Raw genomic sequence first — 16,240 nt, 5'->3', positions numbered from 1 at the left:
GGTTCGGAGGGGGAAATAGAGTACGATTGGTAAAAATGTCTTATCTGAATTTCATTGTTGTGGAATTCAGGGGAAGTGATGCGCAGGGAGCTATTCTATCTGTCTTGGGCCATTCGGTGTCCTGCTACGTTACGCTATCTAGCCCAGATCATACTCTCTGCCAGGCTATCGCCATCAAAAGAAGTAACTATTGGCGAATGCTGTGTTAACCGATACATTAAATGACACAAAGAGCTATGCTCTAAATATAATCTTCAATTTATTTTTTGGAGTATGTTCGTCTGGAGCTCCTCTGGGCCTGTATGTTTCTTAACTAGTTACTTTGTAGATCTTCAGGTAAGCCCTCCGCCAAATGGGATCCTGACTGGATAGGCTCAGGCTAAGAGCTTGTCAAGACTGAGTCCAACATAACTGCGAGTATTTTCGTCGTTCCGCGGCTAACCAGAACGGATGCTCCTTGGTCAGCCTCATTAAAGGGCGATGAGGCGATAGCTCCCACACGATCGAATCCCACAGACGCATATTAGATCCACATAGTGTGAAACCCAAGGCAAATCGACGAGTATCTTGTGTAGTGAGAACCTCCCTTGCATAACGACACAGCCCTATTGGTGGAAGCAGTGGTGAAAGCCCCAATGGTGGCATTCTTGGTGGCATCTTTCGTGGTGATAGTGCTACTGGTGATGTAGCTAGCGGCCTTGGTGATATTAGTGGTCTTGCTGAAGGCCTTCTACGCTAGTTCCGTGAGGAGGTTCAGAAGCCATATTGGTGCAGCCATCTGTGAAGTGAATAATATTTTTTTTCTTTTAATTGGATGCGCGCTGGACACAGAGTTATTTGATAAGGGTGTATCGAATATCAAATTCTCGAATATTAAAAGATAATAACCGAGAAGATCGCGGCGAATGCGCATCCAGAGCAGCTGAGTGGCCGAAGGGATCCAAGTGTGATGATCATATACACCTTGGTAAAATGGATGTATTCTATCTAAGGTGGCGATCTAACGAAACATCAAACGTAGAGAAGGAAGGAAGAAAAAATTCTATCGTACAGGAAATGTGGGAAATCTCTACATTGTGGGATCAACAGTGAATGAAGCAGACTTGGTGCCTCGGGCAGGTTTCGACCTAGGCCCTGATAATCAGGTTGGACATCAAATTGATCTAAAAAAAAAATATAATGTTCCCACTATTTGTGGGTAACCTGACCCTCGTCAGCCTTGGCGCTTAGGGCTGTCCATCCCAAGCAGCGTTTAAAGACGTTCCATCCCCAGAACTGCCCCTAGCAGCGGATTGCGGCAACTTTGTTTCTGTAACAGCCTGAGCCGGCTGAGCAGGGCCGGGTGTTTCTTGGGGTGTGTCCTGGTTCTAGTTCGGCGTCAGCTCCTGTAGATCAGCAGGGGCAGTCTGTAGTAACTCACTTTCCCTTTATCACCCCTATTCCCGGAGTGGATATATACCTCTACTCCATTGATGCCCTTTCTGCTGCCATATTCAGCGCAATCACTAGAGCTTTGCACATCTCCCAGGTCTGATGAACCAGCCGAATTAACCGATGTAATGGGCTTCCCAAAGACGACGAACATATTGCCCAGTGAGCTGCAGTTGCTAGCAGTTGGTCGTTGAAAGTTCTCTGTAAATCTTACTTGCCCATTTTGGAAGCCAGTAATACCACCCCCTCCCGGAGGGAGTTTGTAAGACCCAATATGAATTTTTCTCCCAGATGTAATGTTAGTTACAGTGCCGACCCAAGTTGTATCTCCACTATTGTGGACCGTCAAGTGGTAGGTGTGAGAAAAATCCCCCCTGAAAAGAACAGAGCAGGAGTCGATAACCCATAATTGCAAGGCCCGCAATTTTTGTTATTTGTCGTAGTACCAGGAACAAAACCATGGAACTCTGCCTGCAGATAATTTAATCTTCCATTGGCAGAGGCAGGTTGGAACCCCAGGGACCAGCCGTAGGAATGGTTGCCAAAACTAAATAATTGCGACAATATATACTTTCCATCCCTGTCAGCTTCTTTGAATGTAATGGGGAATGACAGATCCGAAAGGCCAGATGATGTCACATTGGATACGGTCCAGGGTACGGTGAATATTTTTTGGATAAAGGCGGGCTTTTTTTGAAACCAACTTTGACCTCAACGCCATCTGACAGCCTCTGGGACTTAAAGTCTTGCTTGCCGGCACAATCATACACCTCATATGCATTCTCCAATTCTCCAGGCCCGACACCATCTGTTGAAGTTGTGGGTACCCCAAAAACCACTAAAGTTTGACTGAGAGACTCACAGGTCGCCGGCAACCCATTATTGAAAGGCCACCACTTAACAAACCCAAGCTGTGTCCCCTGAATACCGAGCGAGCCTGTTGGCAGTGTATACGACCCGATATGTGTCTCGATGCCAGTGACTGTGTTAATTAACGTGCCATTCCAAGTTGTGCCTCGTGTATTTTGAACTCGGAGGTGATACATGTTTGAGTAGTTGCCGGGTAAATCGATAGCGCAGCTAACACCAGGGCCACCATCAGCACCATTATGGCAGTTGGCGTCCTGGGAGATGGTGCCGTTGACAAAGCTCGAAAACACAGCATGGATGACGGTTTCAGATTCTACATCCGGACGTGGCTACAATCCTGTATACCCGAGATCAGAAGTACCAATAAATTCAAAATCCTGTGCAAAATACCAGCCCTCTTCGTGAATGGCATCCTTTATTGACATAGGAAATGTGATGTCTCAAACCATGGAGGGGCATATTAGGCATGTTCCACCTTATGTATGCGAGATAGTATAGCAGAATACACCGTTGTTTTTATGAGATATTTATCTAATTGTCCCTTAGGTAGATCTGCATGGCCTCGTATGAGGAATCTTGATCCAGAGGGAGAGGCAATTATTGCGCGGTCAAGCGAGCACTAGGGCTCTTGAATATGCGGACAAAGCTATGTAGAGCAACGGTAAGATGCGTGATACGTACAGGCTTGACGACAGTTAGTACCACGAGACCCTTCACAATATCACCGGGGTAGTATTGACGGTACGGCTCGAGGGGCTGGATGTTGAGGTCGGCGAGATTCCCCTTGCGCGATCATTGTAATAGCGAGGTTAGTCGAGATAGTAGAGACATATTGGTCGAGAGTACGGGCGATGGCGAAGTCTGGACTCGCACAAGGGTTCATTCTCTGGCAATTGTTTGTCGCGAGGAGCGGTAGATGGGTGATGTCATCTATACCAAGAGCTTGGCTTTGACACGCCTAGGATAAGCCTTGCATCTTCCCAAAAGTACAACTAATACACGCATGTGAACTCCGCAGCCACCGGTACCTTCTGAATAAGGCAGAGTACAACTCATTGAGAATGAGGCGGGGGATCAAATATGCCTATATAATGGCATGAGAACCCCAGGTAGACTCCTTGAGAATGCTATAGTTTTTTATCTCTCTCCTACATCGCTATACTGCTATATCCACTGTCCAAAGCCTGATCTTTTCGACTACAGACCCAAGCTAAACTATTGTTATATACCACTGATAAGCCGTTCCTTGCCTTGGGCTTTTCTCATTCAAAACGATGTTGCAGAAACAGACGCAGCCACACCTCGAGCGTCTCGAGCCCATGCTCGGCGATCCTTTCTTCGAAAGCATCCTCTGGGCCCAGGAGTACGACCTAAATGGACTGGACAAGGGACTGCGTTCTAGGATCGAGTCTGGGCAGTTCAAGAGGGTCGTCTTCTATGGGATGGGATGCTCCTCGGTGGTGTCCGACATCGTCAAGGACTTCTAACGGAGCGCATCCCGATGCACGTCCAGGTTATTAACGACTACGACCTGGACTGGTTTGTTGACAGAGAAACCATGAAAGACCCGGCCACGCTGGCATTCATCTGCTATAGCGGCTGGTCGGTCGAGCCGTGCCTGTTCTTCGACACCATGCGAGAGATGACCCGAAACAAAAACCTGATCGTTCTCTCTGGAGGCGGGAAGATTGCCTCTCTGTGCAAGGAGCACGGCACCTCGCTGATCCAGTATAAGCTACGTCATGCCGACCGGGAATACCCCCTCTATCACGTTCAGCAGTTCTTCTCGATCTTCCTCGATCTCTTCCACAAGCTGAAGATCACAAACTCCTCCTACCAATCCGAGCTCGAGGACTCGGTCAAGTTCCTGAAATCCGAGTTCCACGAGGGAACCCTCAAGCGAGCAGAAGACCATCGCCGAGAAGCTGAGAGGGAGCCGGATCGCCCTGCTGAGCACAGTGGACTGGTACGTCACCCTGCTCAAGCAGATAGCCATGTTTTTCAACGAAATCGCCATGGTTCTGACGCACTGAAACCTCTGCACGAATTCTCCCACACTGAAGTGGCTACCTATTCCGATCCGGCCGAAAAGCAGGCCATCGTCACCTTCCTCGACTCCAATGCCGACGACTACACGAAGGGTAAGATCAAGATCCTGGAAGGGCTGTTCGGTGGAAAGAATGTCCCGCAGAACCGTAACATCGAGTTTGTCAACATCGACCTTAACCAGGACAATTTCTTCAAAAAGTTCTTCTTTGGGCACTTTTTCACGGTTTATGTTCGTTCTACCTAGGAAAATACGCCGACGTGGAGGGGAGAGACTTGATCTTGATCGCCGCGAAGAACCCTTGGTGGAGCCAGCGCAATATCGAGCTGCACCCTAAGTGTGTCGATATCCCTTCGGTTCTCGAGTCCTAGATAGCTGGTGGCAACCTACACGAGCCAGTAGGATTGCAGGTGAATGGATGCTGAACAGTTTCTGTCTTTCCAACAAAGGGGAAATGCTATTTGCGCTGTTCTCTCTTTAACAAAGGGAAATGCTACTATGTTTGGGATGGAAATTCTTCTAGTTATCTTACATTACGATAATTCTGGAATGGATTCCATCTTCAAGTTTCTATTGTTTTAGTAGTAGTAGTAGTAGTAGTAGTAGTAGTAGTAGTAGTAGTAGTAGTAGTAGTAGTAGTAGTAGTAGTAGTAGTAGTAGTCGTCATTAACGTCCAGCGGAAGAACCAGGCGTGGCCTGTCTCCCTAGAGCCTCCCTTGGGGCATGGGGGACGTGCTAAGCTAAGAGTACTAGTATACATGGTCTCCTATTCCAGTTGTCGACGATGTCCCTCCATGTGCAGTGTGGTAGAAGCCGGGTCTTCGCTAATTGACCTCACGTAGCCTTGGAAGAGTCCTAGAAAGCAATTTAAGCGTGCGCGTAGCCGTAGCCGTATTGTCTGCCGCCTATGCCCTACGTATGGCTGGGCTACACAAGTTTCTATTGTCCCAGCCCGGGCTGTTCATTAGGAGATGCCTGCGACATCGCGTAAAATTCGCCCACTGATAACCACTGTGATAGCAAATTATATACGACCACTTGGCCCGATTTGGAGCATAAAGCATTGAAGATAATCTGACAAGGGATGTATTGTCGATTTGCCAACATTTGTTACATGATGCGCCTTTGAAATATAGACTTTAGATGCAGGAATAAGTCCATGAGCCATGCCGCAAAGACTAGCACGGTCATGACTGTTGCCACCCAAGATATGGCGTTGGATTCCAGCTCCTCGCCAATGTAAATCGTGGCAATTGTGAAGCCAACATTCGGGAAGACAATGGCCCACCAAGGAAGGGTGAAACTCATCTGTGGCTGCGCCATATTATTATTGCCGCATTTGGAAATTATAATGGGCAAGTGAGCGACCAGTGCAATCGCGAAAAGCCAGAATGTGAAGAGCCAAAGGAAGATGCCTATCCACAAGGCCACGACGTTCAGGGTTTCCGAAGCAGTAGGGTGCTTCGCAAAGTATCCATATTCGTCAGGGATCGCCTTGGCGCACCCAATGAGAGCCACAATGGTGTATCCCGATGAACCCACGGATATGAAGAGTCCGGGTCTCTGGTTTGCCGGACCGAGACCGTTGATAAGCATGTTGCCCACGAAGAGCGGAAGAAAGAGAAGGCACAAGATCCACCCAAGACCCTGAAAAGCAATGCCGGCAACGATGATGGCCATTTGTTGTGAGAGAGGCTGATGTGCCGCAATACACGACGCGACGGTGCCGGTCAGCATGGCGTTAAAAATCATCAAAAACATTGGTGGGCTCATGGTGCCAGGCTCGAGGGGGTAAACGACAAACATGACGACGAAGATGACGACGTTATACGTCAGGGTGATAGCAGCATAGGCCCAGAAGAGAACCCGGACGGCGACGATGGCCCAAGGACCGGCGTGAGGAACACCGAAACGCTGCATGCATATGATGATGGTCGCCATCGAGAGCCATAGAGAGCCTGTGAAGTAGGCTTCGGGGGGTTCCGTGACGGATCTGCGTAAGTTCGAAGGTCTCTGTACGAACCGACAGATCATGGCTGCGGTGAAGCAGACGAACAGGACTAGGTTAAGGATGAAGACTACGACACCGGCGGTCTGCAGCCCACGAAATTGATGGGGGGTTTCGGACAGGAGAATGGCCACGCCGCCGGTAGACTGCGTGCAGGTGAAGTTAGCCCATGTGAAGTGATCGAGCAGTCGGACCTCCTTGGCGGTGCTTTTGACTTTGGGCTCTGCATTGTTGGGTGGAGCGGCGTTCCTCGTTGAGGTTTTATGCTGCTCTTCGTCTGGCATAGCGACATATGTATATAGATATAGATATAGACTAAAGGCAGGGTCTCAACCGAGCGGAAATGGCTGATTTCCGAAGAATGGAAAGAAACGACGAGGTGCGAGGTTGCAGATGGCCGGGGGTAGAAAATGCCCGCGAGGGGTAGCTAACTAGCTATGAAGCGAGCGTCCCTAGCGAGAATTTAATGGCGGGTGATATAGGGGCGCCCGGCACGATTAGCTAATATCCGGACATTGGAATAAGATACAGGATATCCAAATGCTAGAGCATTTGGACTTATTTTAACCCCATATTTATTAAGATTTTACGGGTCCCCACTACTATAACATGAGCATGAGGCCCTAGAGGCAAGCTAGATCTGCAGCGGGGCCCCGTGTGGGTATGTGGACTAGTGCCGCAGCCAGATACTGGAAGGATCCAGGAGTCTAACATAACATAGCAACTTCTCTTATATGTTCGCACAAGAGGTCTAATATGTATCCGGAGAACTATGATCGCAAGACGTTGATTTTGTTAGTTGTCGAACATGAGCATTGGACGATCTCAACCTTCCACGGCAGTCACCCCAGATGACCCAGAATTGCATGTGGCCTTTCCTTTTCCCCCTCCAGCAGAAGTATTCAACCAACTCAAGTATGTTTGCCAAAAAACAGAGAATATCGATGTCGCAATTCCCCGAGACTGGGGTTGGATATATGAAAAGTTGAATGTCGTCACCAAAGGCCAAAATAGAAAGCTTCTGGGAATACTTATAGATGCTTTATTTTTCACTCTTTCAATTGTACCCCAAAGCCCATCCCCGGCGAGAAGTCCATGAACTGCAAAAAAATAGACATTGAACAGCGGAGTATAAATGGCTTGGTTGGCAGCTACCTTCGCCCCCAAAGACAGAGAGGGTGAGCTGTAATTAAACCGCCGCCCTAGGAACAGGAACCATTCATAACTAGGAATCGCGATAACAAAACCGGCGATGGCACTCCGCAGCGAGCGATAATAGTCGAAATCATCATCATCCCCTATCATTTGTGCTGAAAAGTCCCCAAGACAGAATATCAGCGGTGTAAGGCACAGTTGGGTAATATATGGTCGTCGGCTTTGAGAGCGTGAAAACCAGTCAAATAGTGATGCAATGGGTCTCTGAAGTTTTCGGGCCACCGGCCTCGGAGTTGTGTCACGAGGAACGGCATCTTGTTTTGTTTGGGAATTCGTGGCTTGAGTGTGGTGATGGTTCACTGGTATACGACTCAGTAGCCTGAGACGCGACCGAGGGAGCCGGACTCCGTGTCGAAGATGAGGATGGGAACAGGCGAGAAGACATCGAGGAATCAGCATATTTCGTGTGAGGATCCGAAAGAACGCGAGCTTGGCAGAAGAATCAAACCAGTCGGATGGGATTCATTAGTTTATAGAGACCGCAACTCGTTCGATTTGCCCGCGACTGGTTAGGCTTCCAATTTTGTTGGAGTAGCTATGTCTGTTGTGCCAATCACAAAAAGAGTGGAGTGGAGAGTCGCAGTTCGGAGGGGGTCATGATTTAGTGCGAGGAGGCCAGAAAGCTCAGAAAGGGTCAAAGTGCTAAAATAGATTTCTAACTGTCAATTGATTGGTCGGATCTATTAATTCTCCAGTCTCGAAGTGGATCAGGGGATTCTACCTAATACGAGTAATTATTTAAGAAGAATAAATATAAATAAATAAATTTATCTAAACAAAAATATAGAGAATTTCATCTTAGCCTTAGGGTATGCTTAGGTCTACTTAGTAAGTAAAAAAGTCTAAAATGAAAAGAGAAAACTATTGCCCCAGCTAGAAAATCAAGTATACCTAGAGATATAGTGACGAAACCACCCGGTAAGGCCAAGATAGTGCTCTAGCTTAGCGGGAGTCTTCGGGAATAAAAGGTTATGTATAGCCTAGAGTTCTTCTTCCAGGGTTAATAGCCCGGACCTATTAACCCTTTGGCCAAGTAGTTTAACCGAAGGAAATCCTATAAAGGCTTTCTTAGGTTCAAGCTTAATATTTAACTGCTCGAACCGCTTGAAAAATTTGTTTAGGTGTTTAATATAGTTTTTAAGTATCTTGAAAGTAGGAACAACATTATTAATATAAGCTCTAGTAAATAGAAAGTCTTTAAAAATTCGGTCTATGTGTCTTTAAATAGAGTTAATATATCCTATTATAGCTACTTGGAAAACCTCCTGACCATGGTGGGTAACCACGGCAAGATAATTTACGTGCTTAGGTTTAACTAGCTATTAGTAAAGAACTTGGCAGTGTTAACTACTAAGATATACAGACAGTCCTTAACCATGGTAATAACTTCTTCCTGAGAAGGTAAAGGATAAAGATCGGGCTTAGATTTTTTATTTATAGCTTAAAGGTCGACAACCACACATTCCTTAATCTTAAACTAACAAAGTTTATTATTCCATACAGGTCTAATCACGACAAATACTGGATAACCGCTAGGGCTATGAAATCAGGTTTTTAGCCTTGCACAAGGGCCTAAATATCTTGTTAATAGCGGTCTCCCCCCTGGGTCCTACCCGGTAAATCCTTGCCTTAGGAATGTGCTTTTCCCAGCCTGGTTGTAGTGGAATCTCCATTTATTTATTCCAAGGTATTTTATAATTCCTATATTGGAACCATCAGGCAAAGCCCAAATATTGTGATTTTCGAGGATATGTTGAACCTTAAGGGCTTCAGGGCCATTTCCATGGATGGTAATGCTATTGGGTAACACTAAATCGAGCCCGGTTGGTGGTTCGGTACCAACTAATAAGGTATGGAATGCTTCGAAAGCCTAAAGTGCTTTGGTAAACGAACGTTTAATATACCAGTAATATATAAATCTAGGTTTACTGTAATTCTCCTCGCATTTTCAGAGTTGTTCGGCGAAACGACGTGTATCCCGATTTATTAAGGCAGGAAGATTAGAGAAGCTTACTCCCGCAGTGCCTTTAGCAACTGACGGTTTCTTTGGCTAGTAGGGATAACTAAAAGTTGGAATTACTAGATCTTCGCCACTGGGCAGAAAGGGATCTAATTTAGCCCTGTACGCAGTGGCAAAACAGTTGTCTATGTTAAGCAAGGTACCTAGGCGGTAGCGCCTTGCGAGCGTCACTGGCTTGTTTTGGTTGTTTAAGACTTTAAAAGAAAAGGAGTTGTTTACTAGATACGCCGAGATACCAAAGGAGTACTATCCCAAGGCTTAAAAGTGTAGTCGCGGTCTCCAAGTAATCCTGTTTTTAGCTTAATAGGAATTTTGCATTGGGTCCTTAGTAAAATAACCGCTCGGCGAGCAGTATATACCGCCTGCTTGGGTTAATAACAGGGCTTTGCCTTGCAGATAATAGAAAAAACAAATCCTTTGTAGGAAGTAATTAAAGCACTTTAACAAGCAAAGTTAAGTAATATCCCTTCAGGCACAAGTATGTTAATGCCTATTAACAACTTGGCCTAAATAGAAGGAACTAGATACACTTATATAGTAATTTTAGCAAAAAAAGCTCCACATAATTTACTTTCAAGCTTGGACTCGGAGCTCCTGGGTAAGGCCTTCGCGAAATAAACCGAAAAAATAGCAGCATTTATTAAATAGTACTTTGTTATTCCTATCCCTGTTACCGTGATTGGAGAAACTTCTTTAATCTTAATATTTGGGATATTCCTTGCAAAAGTCTTATTAATAATTATTAAAAAACCACCGGAATCCAAACATATCTTGTTAACGTCTGGTTTAACCCAACTGTTGCGGTAGTGCAACGCGACGTCCGAATATTTACCAAGTTGCAGGAAGTAATATTAAGAATTCGATTTGATTTAACAATTTCAACCGAATTGGCTTCGACAGTCAGAATTTGGGTGTTATGTCCACTGTTAGAACAAGAAAGAAGGTGCTTATGCAACTGATTATTTAACAAGTAGGCTTGACCGCAACAGGTGCATAATGTAACTATATCACCAACATTACTTTTGTCAACGCCACTTAGTTCAACGAAAGGCAAATAGTCAGATTGCCGGTCAACCTCCAGAGGTTTGACCTCTGTAGTGTACGTATTATAGGCGTTAAAGGATTCGTTATATAGCTCGCCATACTGATGATTGTTAAATCCCTAAAAGGCGGCGTTATCAGGGACAAAGTGTTCGTCGGATAGCGGTGCGTAAGTATTTCCAGTATTATTAACAGTATACGCAGTATCTTGTTGGTCTGTAATCCCTGCGGGTGTCTGGTTCTCGCTTGTTTGGAACAATTTGTTAATGCTCCTTGACGATTCCAAGAGCTTTGGTTAAAGTTCGCAGGATTAGCTGGTTTATCTGCGATCTGGAGCTGTGGTTTTGGTAGATCTTGCGGGGTCATTTGTTGACCGTTACCATTGGTTTGACTCGGTTGGTAAACAGGCTGATGCCTAAACCCATTATATCCACGTCCGTTATCTGACGTCCAGGCAGAGTATCCAAATCTCGGCGTTAGAGACGGGGAGGCTTGGAACAGTGGCTAAGCGTAGTACGGGTAAGAAAAAGCCTGGGGAGGTCTAAAGGGCTGCCTAAAGGCATTAGCTTGAGGTCCTTGACAGTTATTCCTTTCAAAGGGCTTCTGTGTCTGGGCCTGCGGAGTAGCTTTACCATAAGGAGGGCCTTTAGGGGTCAGACAACAGGATGCCAGGTTCTGCCATAGAAACTGTTGACGTTTAAGTTCCTGCAAGAATTCCGTTTTCGAGGTATCTGGCGTCGGTTGCCTGTCGTGCTGTTATAAAATGGGATCCAAGGCATTCCAGATTATAGCTATCTGCTAAAACGGCGAGGTAATCTCCGCAGCTCGGGCTAAACAAATAACCTCCTCTGCAAAGGCTTGTGGGGATTTACCTGCGGTTACGTCTCCATAAGTGTACCTAAGCACGTTAACCTTGTTTAAAGCTTCTAGAGGGTTTGGGTTGAAGTGTTTACTAAGTTGGCTTAACCAACCTTTTGCAAGTTGCAAGGATCGCAAAGCTGCCTTCTCAAACTCCGAAAGCTCCGATATAAACCAGCTTAAGAATAATCCCCGACGACAGGCTTGATGATTAGCTTTTACCATCGCCTCACCTTTATAAGCTATTATGTCTTTAACCCTGTCCACAAATACATTAATATCCTTGTAGTAGGCGTGGTTGTTCACTTGTTTCAACGCGACATCCTCCTTAAGGTCTGGCCAGAAGTAGCCCATTTCTTCTGTTTTCCAAGGGCCACCAAGTGTTCCATTTGCCGTGGGGCCAGGAGGTCCTGGAGGTCCGCGATCGCCGGGTGGTCCGGGTGGTCCTTGACGGGGTTGGGATCGGTTGTTATCCCGGTTTTCCAGTCGTTGCAACCGGTTATTTATCTGGGTTATCGAGGTGAGGATTTGGGCCAACGCATCCTGCGAAGGATATGTTGTCGGAACAGGAGGTAAAGGGGTATTTACGGGACATCCATCTTGGTAGCTGATCGTACTTGAAGAGTTTCCACCAGGGCCGCTAGGCTGGTGACTTGAAGTGTTTAATCCAGACATATCAGATAGTTGACGATACTTGGTATCCTCACGGTGCTCAACAGTTAAGGGTAATTCGTCAAACAAACGCCTCGAAGATAGACGAGCAGAGGACGGGATTTCTCTGGATCTAGCGGATCGTCGTACAGTTAAAGGTTCACGGGCCTGTTTGGGCCGGTAAGGTGTCTGAGGTTGATTCGACGAGTTCTCTGGTTCGATCGAAGAGGCCCTCGAAGAAGCTCTCGAAGAAGCTCGGGATGATCTTGACGCACCGGAACGACCTAAAGGACGTAGGGGATTCTGCTCGATTGGTGACTGACTACCTAACCACTCCTAATCTTCAATAAAAGATATTAGGGAAAGGACTTTATCCAGCTTTTGATCAGGAGTTCTATGCATACTCTATTTTGGAGGAATTTGGAATGCTAGATTCAAGAGATCAAGATCTTCCATTACTGTAAGTCTCAGCTGTGACGACCTGGCCTTGGACACTGCGCTCAGGTTAACGCGGTGACGTGATGCTAATATGGTTTGCACGTAGGCCGTATTGGGATAAGGAAGGGCTGAGGGCACAGGGCTAGGACTGGAAAGCTTCACACCATATCGTCGCTCGCCATGACAACGCCCTTCTACCTTCTTCCTTTCCTCCCCATCTTTAGTATTCTCGATATAGGACTCAATGTGATCTTATCCATCTGATTTGCCTGCCGCCACACCAGCATTGATCTGAATGAAACTCTTCTACCAGATCGAGCCTTGATTCACAACAGTTTAGCTCTCACGAAGACAGAAGATTTCTAAACACGATCCTGCCATTATATAGTCATGCGGATGTCTTTCTGAGCCATGCTGTAGCAAAACGGTAGTGCTTGGTTTCAACCATATACGCCAACAAGCCAAAAAGCCACAATGTTTGGTCGACGACCAAACACCAAGCTACTATATATGCTCATATCATGACAAGTGCTAAGTTTATCATTTCAGCGACAGAACTGCCTGGGTACTTTTATGTGTTCTGTCATTCTATCCACACGTGCGTTTGCTAGCTAGCTTCATCCTTGTTAATGAGCAAAGGGATATTTGTGTCTCTGCTAGAGTTTGTATTTGAGGAACGTGAATACATGGAGGTTATGCAAGATATGATGCGAGATTTTTCGGCATGGAACGTGGGAAGTATTGATGCTCAGTGCTGAACTTTAACAAACTACTCGACAGAATGCCATCTATCGTAAACCCAATCTTGCATTTGATGGCGGAGTAGAAACTTGGTCCATTAGATCCCATTATTTTGTATCTATGTGATCAGGTGTAGTCATATCACATTCTTGAAGGCTCTCTCCCACTATGGAATACCACGAAACAATAATGACAGGACCAGCGTTGACCGTAGCTGTGTCGACTGAATCTCCTTGGAAAATTCCAAAGGGATGCCGTACCGTTTTGGTTTCGTACTAAAGAAGCAGTGAAAAAAACGATAGTGTTCCAAAATTAGAGAGTATAGCGCCTTGGCACTGTTTTGCAATCCCGTATACGGTTCAGTCATTAGGAACGACCTTTTCCAAATTTACCAGGCCTAGGAGTTCTGGCGCGGGCGGTTTCTGCCCAATGTGCATTGAACCCGTCACAAAAGTTGCCGTTATTGATTAAATTTTGATGCACTTCCTCTCGCGGTGTCGTGGGTCTGACAATAGTCCCCGGAAGATTTTTAATACGCTCCTTAAGCCAATTGTCCAAGCCTTCACCCACGGATATCCCTGGGGGAATATCTAGGGGTTGACGAGGTGAAGTGGTCCAAGACCCCTCCCTTCGAAAGAAGTCGTCCGGTACTATATCACCTGTATAACGGTGACCGTCAGATGCATGATAAATAGGATAGCGGCGCCCGTTCTCTCCCTCCGTATAACCTGCTACTTGGGTCCCCGTGGGTATCTTTTGGTCCCCGGAGGCTGTATTCTCGTCCCCAGGGGCAGTGTTCTCATCCTCAAGTGCAATGTTGTTAACGCTTTGTTCCAAAGAATCCGAGATTTGTGGATCACCATTCTCAGTCTCTGTCACGCCTGCATTTTTGAGATTGTCTGGGAAATCATTCCAAGAAAATCCAGATTCATCTTGACGTTTGATGAGACGTTCAAGTTTTGGAGTTTCATGGCGCTTCTGCGCAGCTGGAGGAAGAGACTTCTGTAGATATTGAGAATTTGGGTCTTGTTGATGGGCAATCAAGTCGGATAAGTAATTGCTACCAGCCATAGGAACATGGACAGTAAAGCTTTTAATAAGGGGAGCTGGTAAAGCCCAGATTGCAGGCTAAATTCCTGCAAGTAAAATAAGGAGAAGCATTATTCAAAAAACGACTAGGGACCAGTAATCACTGCATTAACTAAAGACAGTAGATTTTGCATCAGAAGGAATATTAAAAATTTAAAGATAGTGTAACGAAGAAATTGTCTTAGTTTACGGATCTCCTTGCGCCAATTATTTATGCTCTATAATTGTCAACGTTGCTTCATGTACTGTAGTACGGGATAGCATAATCTGATTTATCTGAAACCTCGTTGGTTTGTTCCAGATAATAGCATAATCTTATTCTATCTGAAACCTTGTTGGTTTCTTCCAGATAAATATTGTATTACTGTATGTAAGATATTAAATATGAAAAAAAAAAAAAAAAAGGCAATATGCGATGGTTTGGTTGTCTCTGCGCTAGTAGAGATAAAACCACTTGACCATATAAAAAGGTACAAGACGACTAATCAGAGATCAGTCGCATCTAGCGCCCTATATAGGAGCGAAGGCCATGCCTGAGCAATACATTGGGTTCAACCCTTGACAATATACAAGAAATTGTTGAGAATCTCGGGGAAGAAGCTATGTTGTGAGGTGCTAGGATAGCGGTGACTAGATAGTATACTGAAACTATCGTGCGATCTAGTATCGCATAGTAAGTGTGTTCATCTATCTAGGAGAGAGAGCGTAGACAAACGCTTCCTTATGTCTACGTCTCCCTTAGCCCCTGAGTGTGATATATCAGATAGCTGCGGGACTAGGATATCCAAAGGTGCCTTAGGCATCCTGATTTCCAACAGAAATGGCTAATATTCTGCTTTCCAACCGTGGTACTACACCTATTCAGACAGTTGGTGTAAATTGGGTATATAACTTTATCAAACGGCGTGATGAGCTTAAATTAAGATATTATCGACGGTATAATTACCAGCGTGCTAAATGTGAGTATTCTAAGCTTCTTAGGGAGTGGGTTGATCGCGTACAAATCACTATAACACAACATCGAATTGCACAAGATATCTACAATTTTGATGAAACTGGCTCTGCAATGGGCCTGGTAGCTAGATATATGGCTAATATACGGCAAAGCTTATAATTTGCAGTGTGATTATTATAAATAATAGATCCAAGCTTTTATATAATCCCATAATTTTTTAGCACTGGAAAAAGAGTAACAAATTTCTCCTCTCCACTAAAGACCAAGGAGAGCTTTTAATAACTAGTCTTAACTTTGTTCAACAAAGTAAGCACAAATCCCAAGAAAAAGCAGCCGATTTGGAGAGGTCCAGATATCAAGTATAAGGTGAATACTTAACAAAGCAGACTAAAGTTTTTTTTATACAATATCCATATGTACCTGCCATAATTGTTTGATTTTTACAGGGACTGAGTTATATGCTGTAATAATACAACTCTTTAACTCAGGATTAAGCACTCGGTAAAAAGCATGAAACTCAGGCCATTCAACAATATAAAACAGAAGATTCCGTACTGTTGAAAATCAGGATGCCTAAGGCACCTTCGGGTATCCTAGTCCTGCGGCCATCTGATATATCACATTCAGGGGCTAAGGGACACGTAGACATAAGGAAGCGTTTGTCTACGTTCTCTCTCCTAGATAGAAGAACATACTCACCATGCGATACTAGATCGCACCGATAGTTTCAATATACTATCCAGTCACCGCTATCCTAGCACCTCACGACATAGCTTCTTCCCCGAGATTCTCAACACGTACAACAATTAATAAGACTAATGCCTTATTAATAATATCTTGATTTAATACTTTTTAAAGGACCTGAGAATTAACCTT

The 16,240-nt window shown here is 45.2% G+C and overlaps 5 protein-coding genes across 5 annotated transcripts; 1 reads left to right on the top strand and 4 right to left on the bottom strand.

Annotated features, from left to right (window-relative positions):
• Positions 1-1,226: 1,226 nt before the first annotated feature.
• On the bottom strand, positions 1,227-1,585 carry ATNIH1004_005263 (uncharacterized protein; the record flags this gene model as incomplete). Its single annotated transcript, XM_033569917.1, has 2 exons — positions 1,227-1,367; positions 1,421-1,585. The coding sequence occupies 2 exons, from the start codon at positions 1,583-1,585 to the stop codon at positions 1,227-1,229; spliced, it is 306 nt and encodes a 101-aa protein (XP_033428723.1).
• A 481-nt stretch (positions 1,586-2,066) lies between these two features.
• Positions 2,067-2,726, bottom strand: ATNIH1004_005262 (uncharacterized protein; the record flags this gene model as incomplete). The annotated part of the gene is made up of 2 exons (XM_033569916.1): positions 2,067-2,614; positions 2,663-2,726. 2 exons carry the CDS (start codon positions 2,724-2,726, stop codon positions 2,067-2,069), a joined length of 612 nt encoding a protein of 203 aa, XP_033428722.1.
• An 849-nt stretch (positions 2,727-3,575) lies between these two features.
• Positions 3,576-4,594, top strand: ATNIH1004_005261 (uncharacterized protein; the record flags this gene model as incomplete). The annotated part of the gene is made up of 2 exons (XM_033569915.1): positions 3,576-3,758; positions 3,815-4,594. The coding sequence occupies 2 exons, from the start codon at positions 3,576-3,578 to the stop codon at positions 4,592-4,594; spliced, it is 963 nt and encodes a 320-aa protein (XP_033428721.1).
• An 864-nt stretch (positions 4,595-5,458) lies between these two features.
• Positions 5,459-6,640, bottom strand: ATNIH1004_005260 (tellurite-resistance/dicarboxylate transporter family protein; the record flags this gene model as incomplete). The annotated part of the gene is made up of 1 exon (XM_033569914.1): positions 5,459-6,640. One exon carries the CDS (start codon positions 6,638-6,640, stop codon positions 5,459-5,461), a length of 1,182 nt encoding a protein of 393 aa, XP_033428720.1.
• A 7,046-nt stretch (positions 6,641-13,686) lies between these two features.
• On the bottom strand, positions 13,687-14,391 carry ATNIH1004_005259 (uncharacterized protein; the record flags this gene model as incomplete). The annotated part of the gene is made up of 1 exon (XM_033569913.1): positions 13,687-14,391. One exon carries the CDS (start codon positions 14,389-14,391, stop codon positions 13,687-13,689), a length of 705 nt encoding a protein of 234 aa, XP_033428719.1.
• Between the last annotated feature and the right edge of the window lie 1,849 nt (positions 14,392-16,240).

Source organism: Aspergillus tanneri (assembly GCF_003426965.1).
Source record: "Aspergillus tanneri strain NIH1004 chromosome Unknown AapTan_3_pilon_pilon_pilon, whole genome shotgun sequence".
Classification (NCBI taxonomy): domain Eukaryota; kingdom Fungi; phylum Ascomycota; class Eurotiomycetes; order Eurotiales; family Aspergillaceae; genus Aspergillus; species Aspergillus tanneri.
Note: the sequence above shows the minus strand (reverse complement) of the source record. Positions and strands in the feature narration are given on the sequence as shown.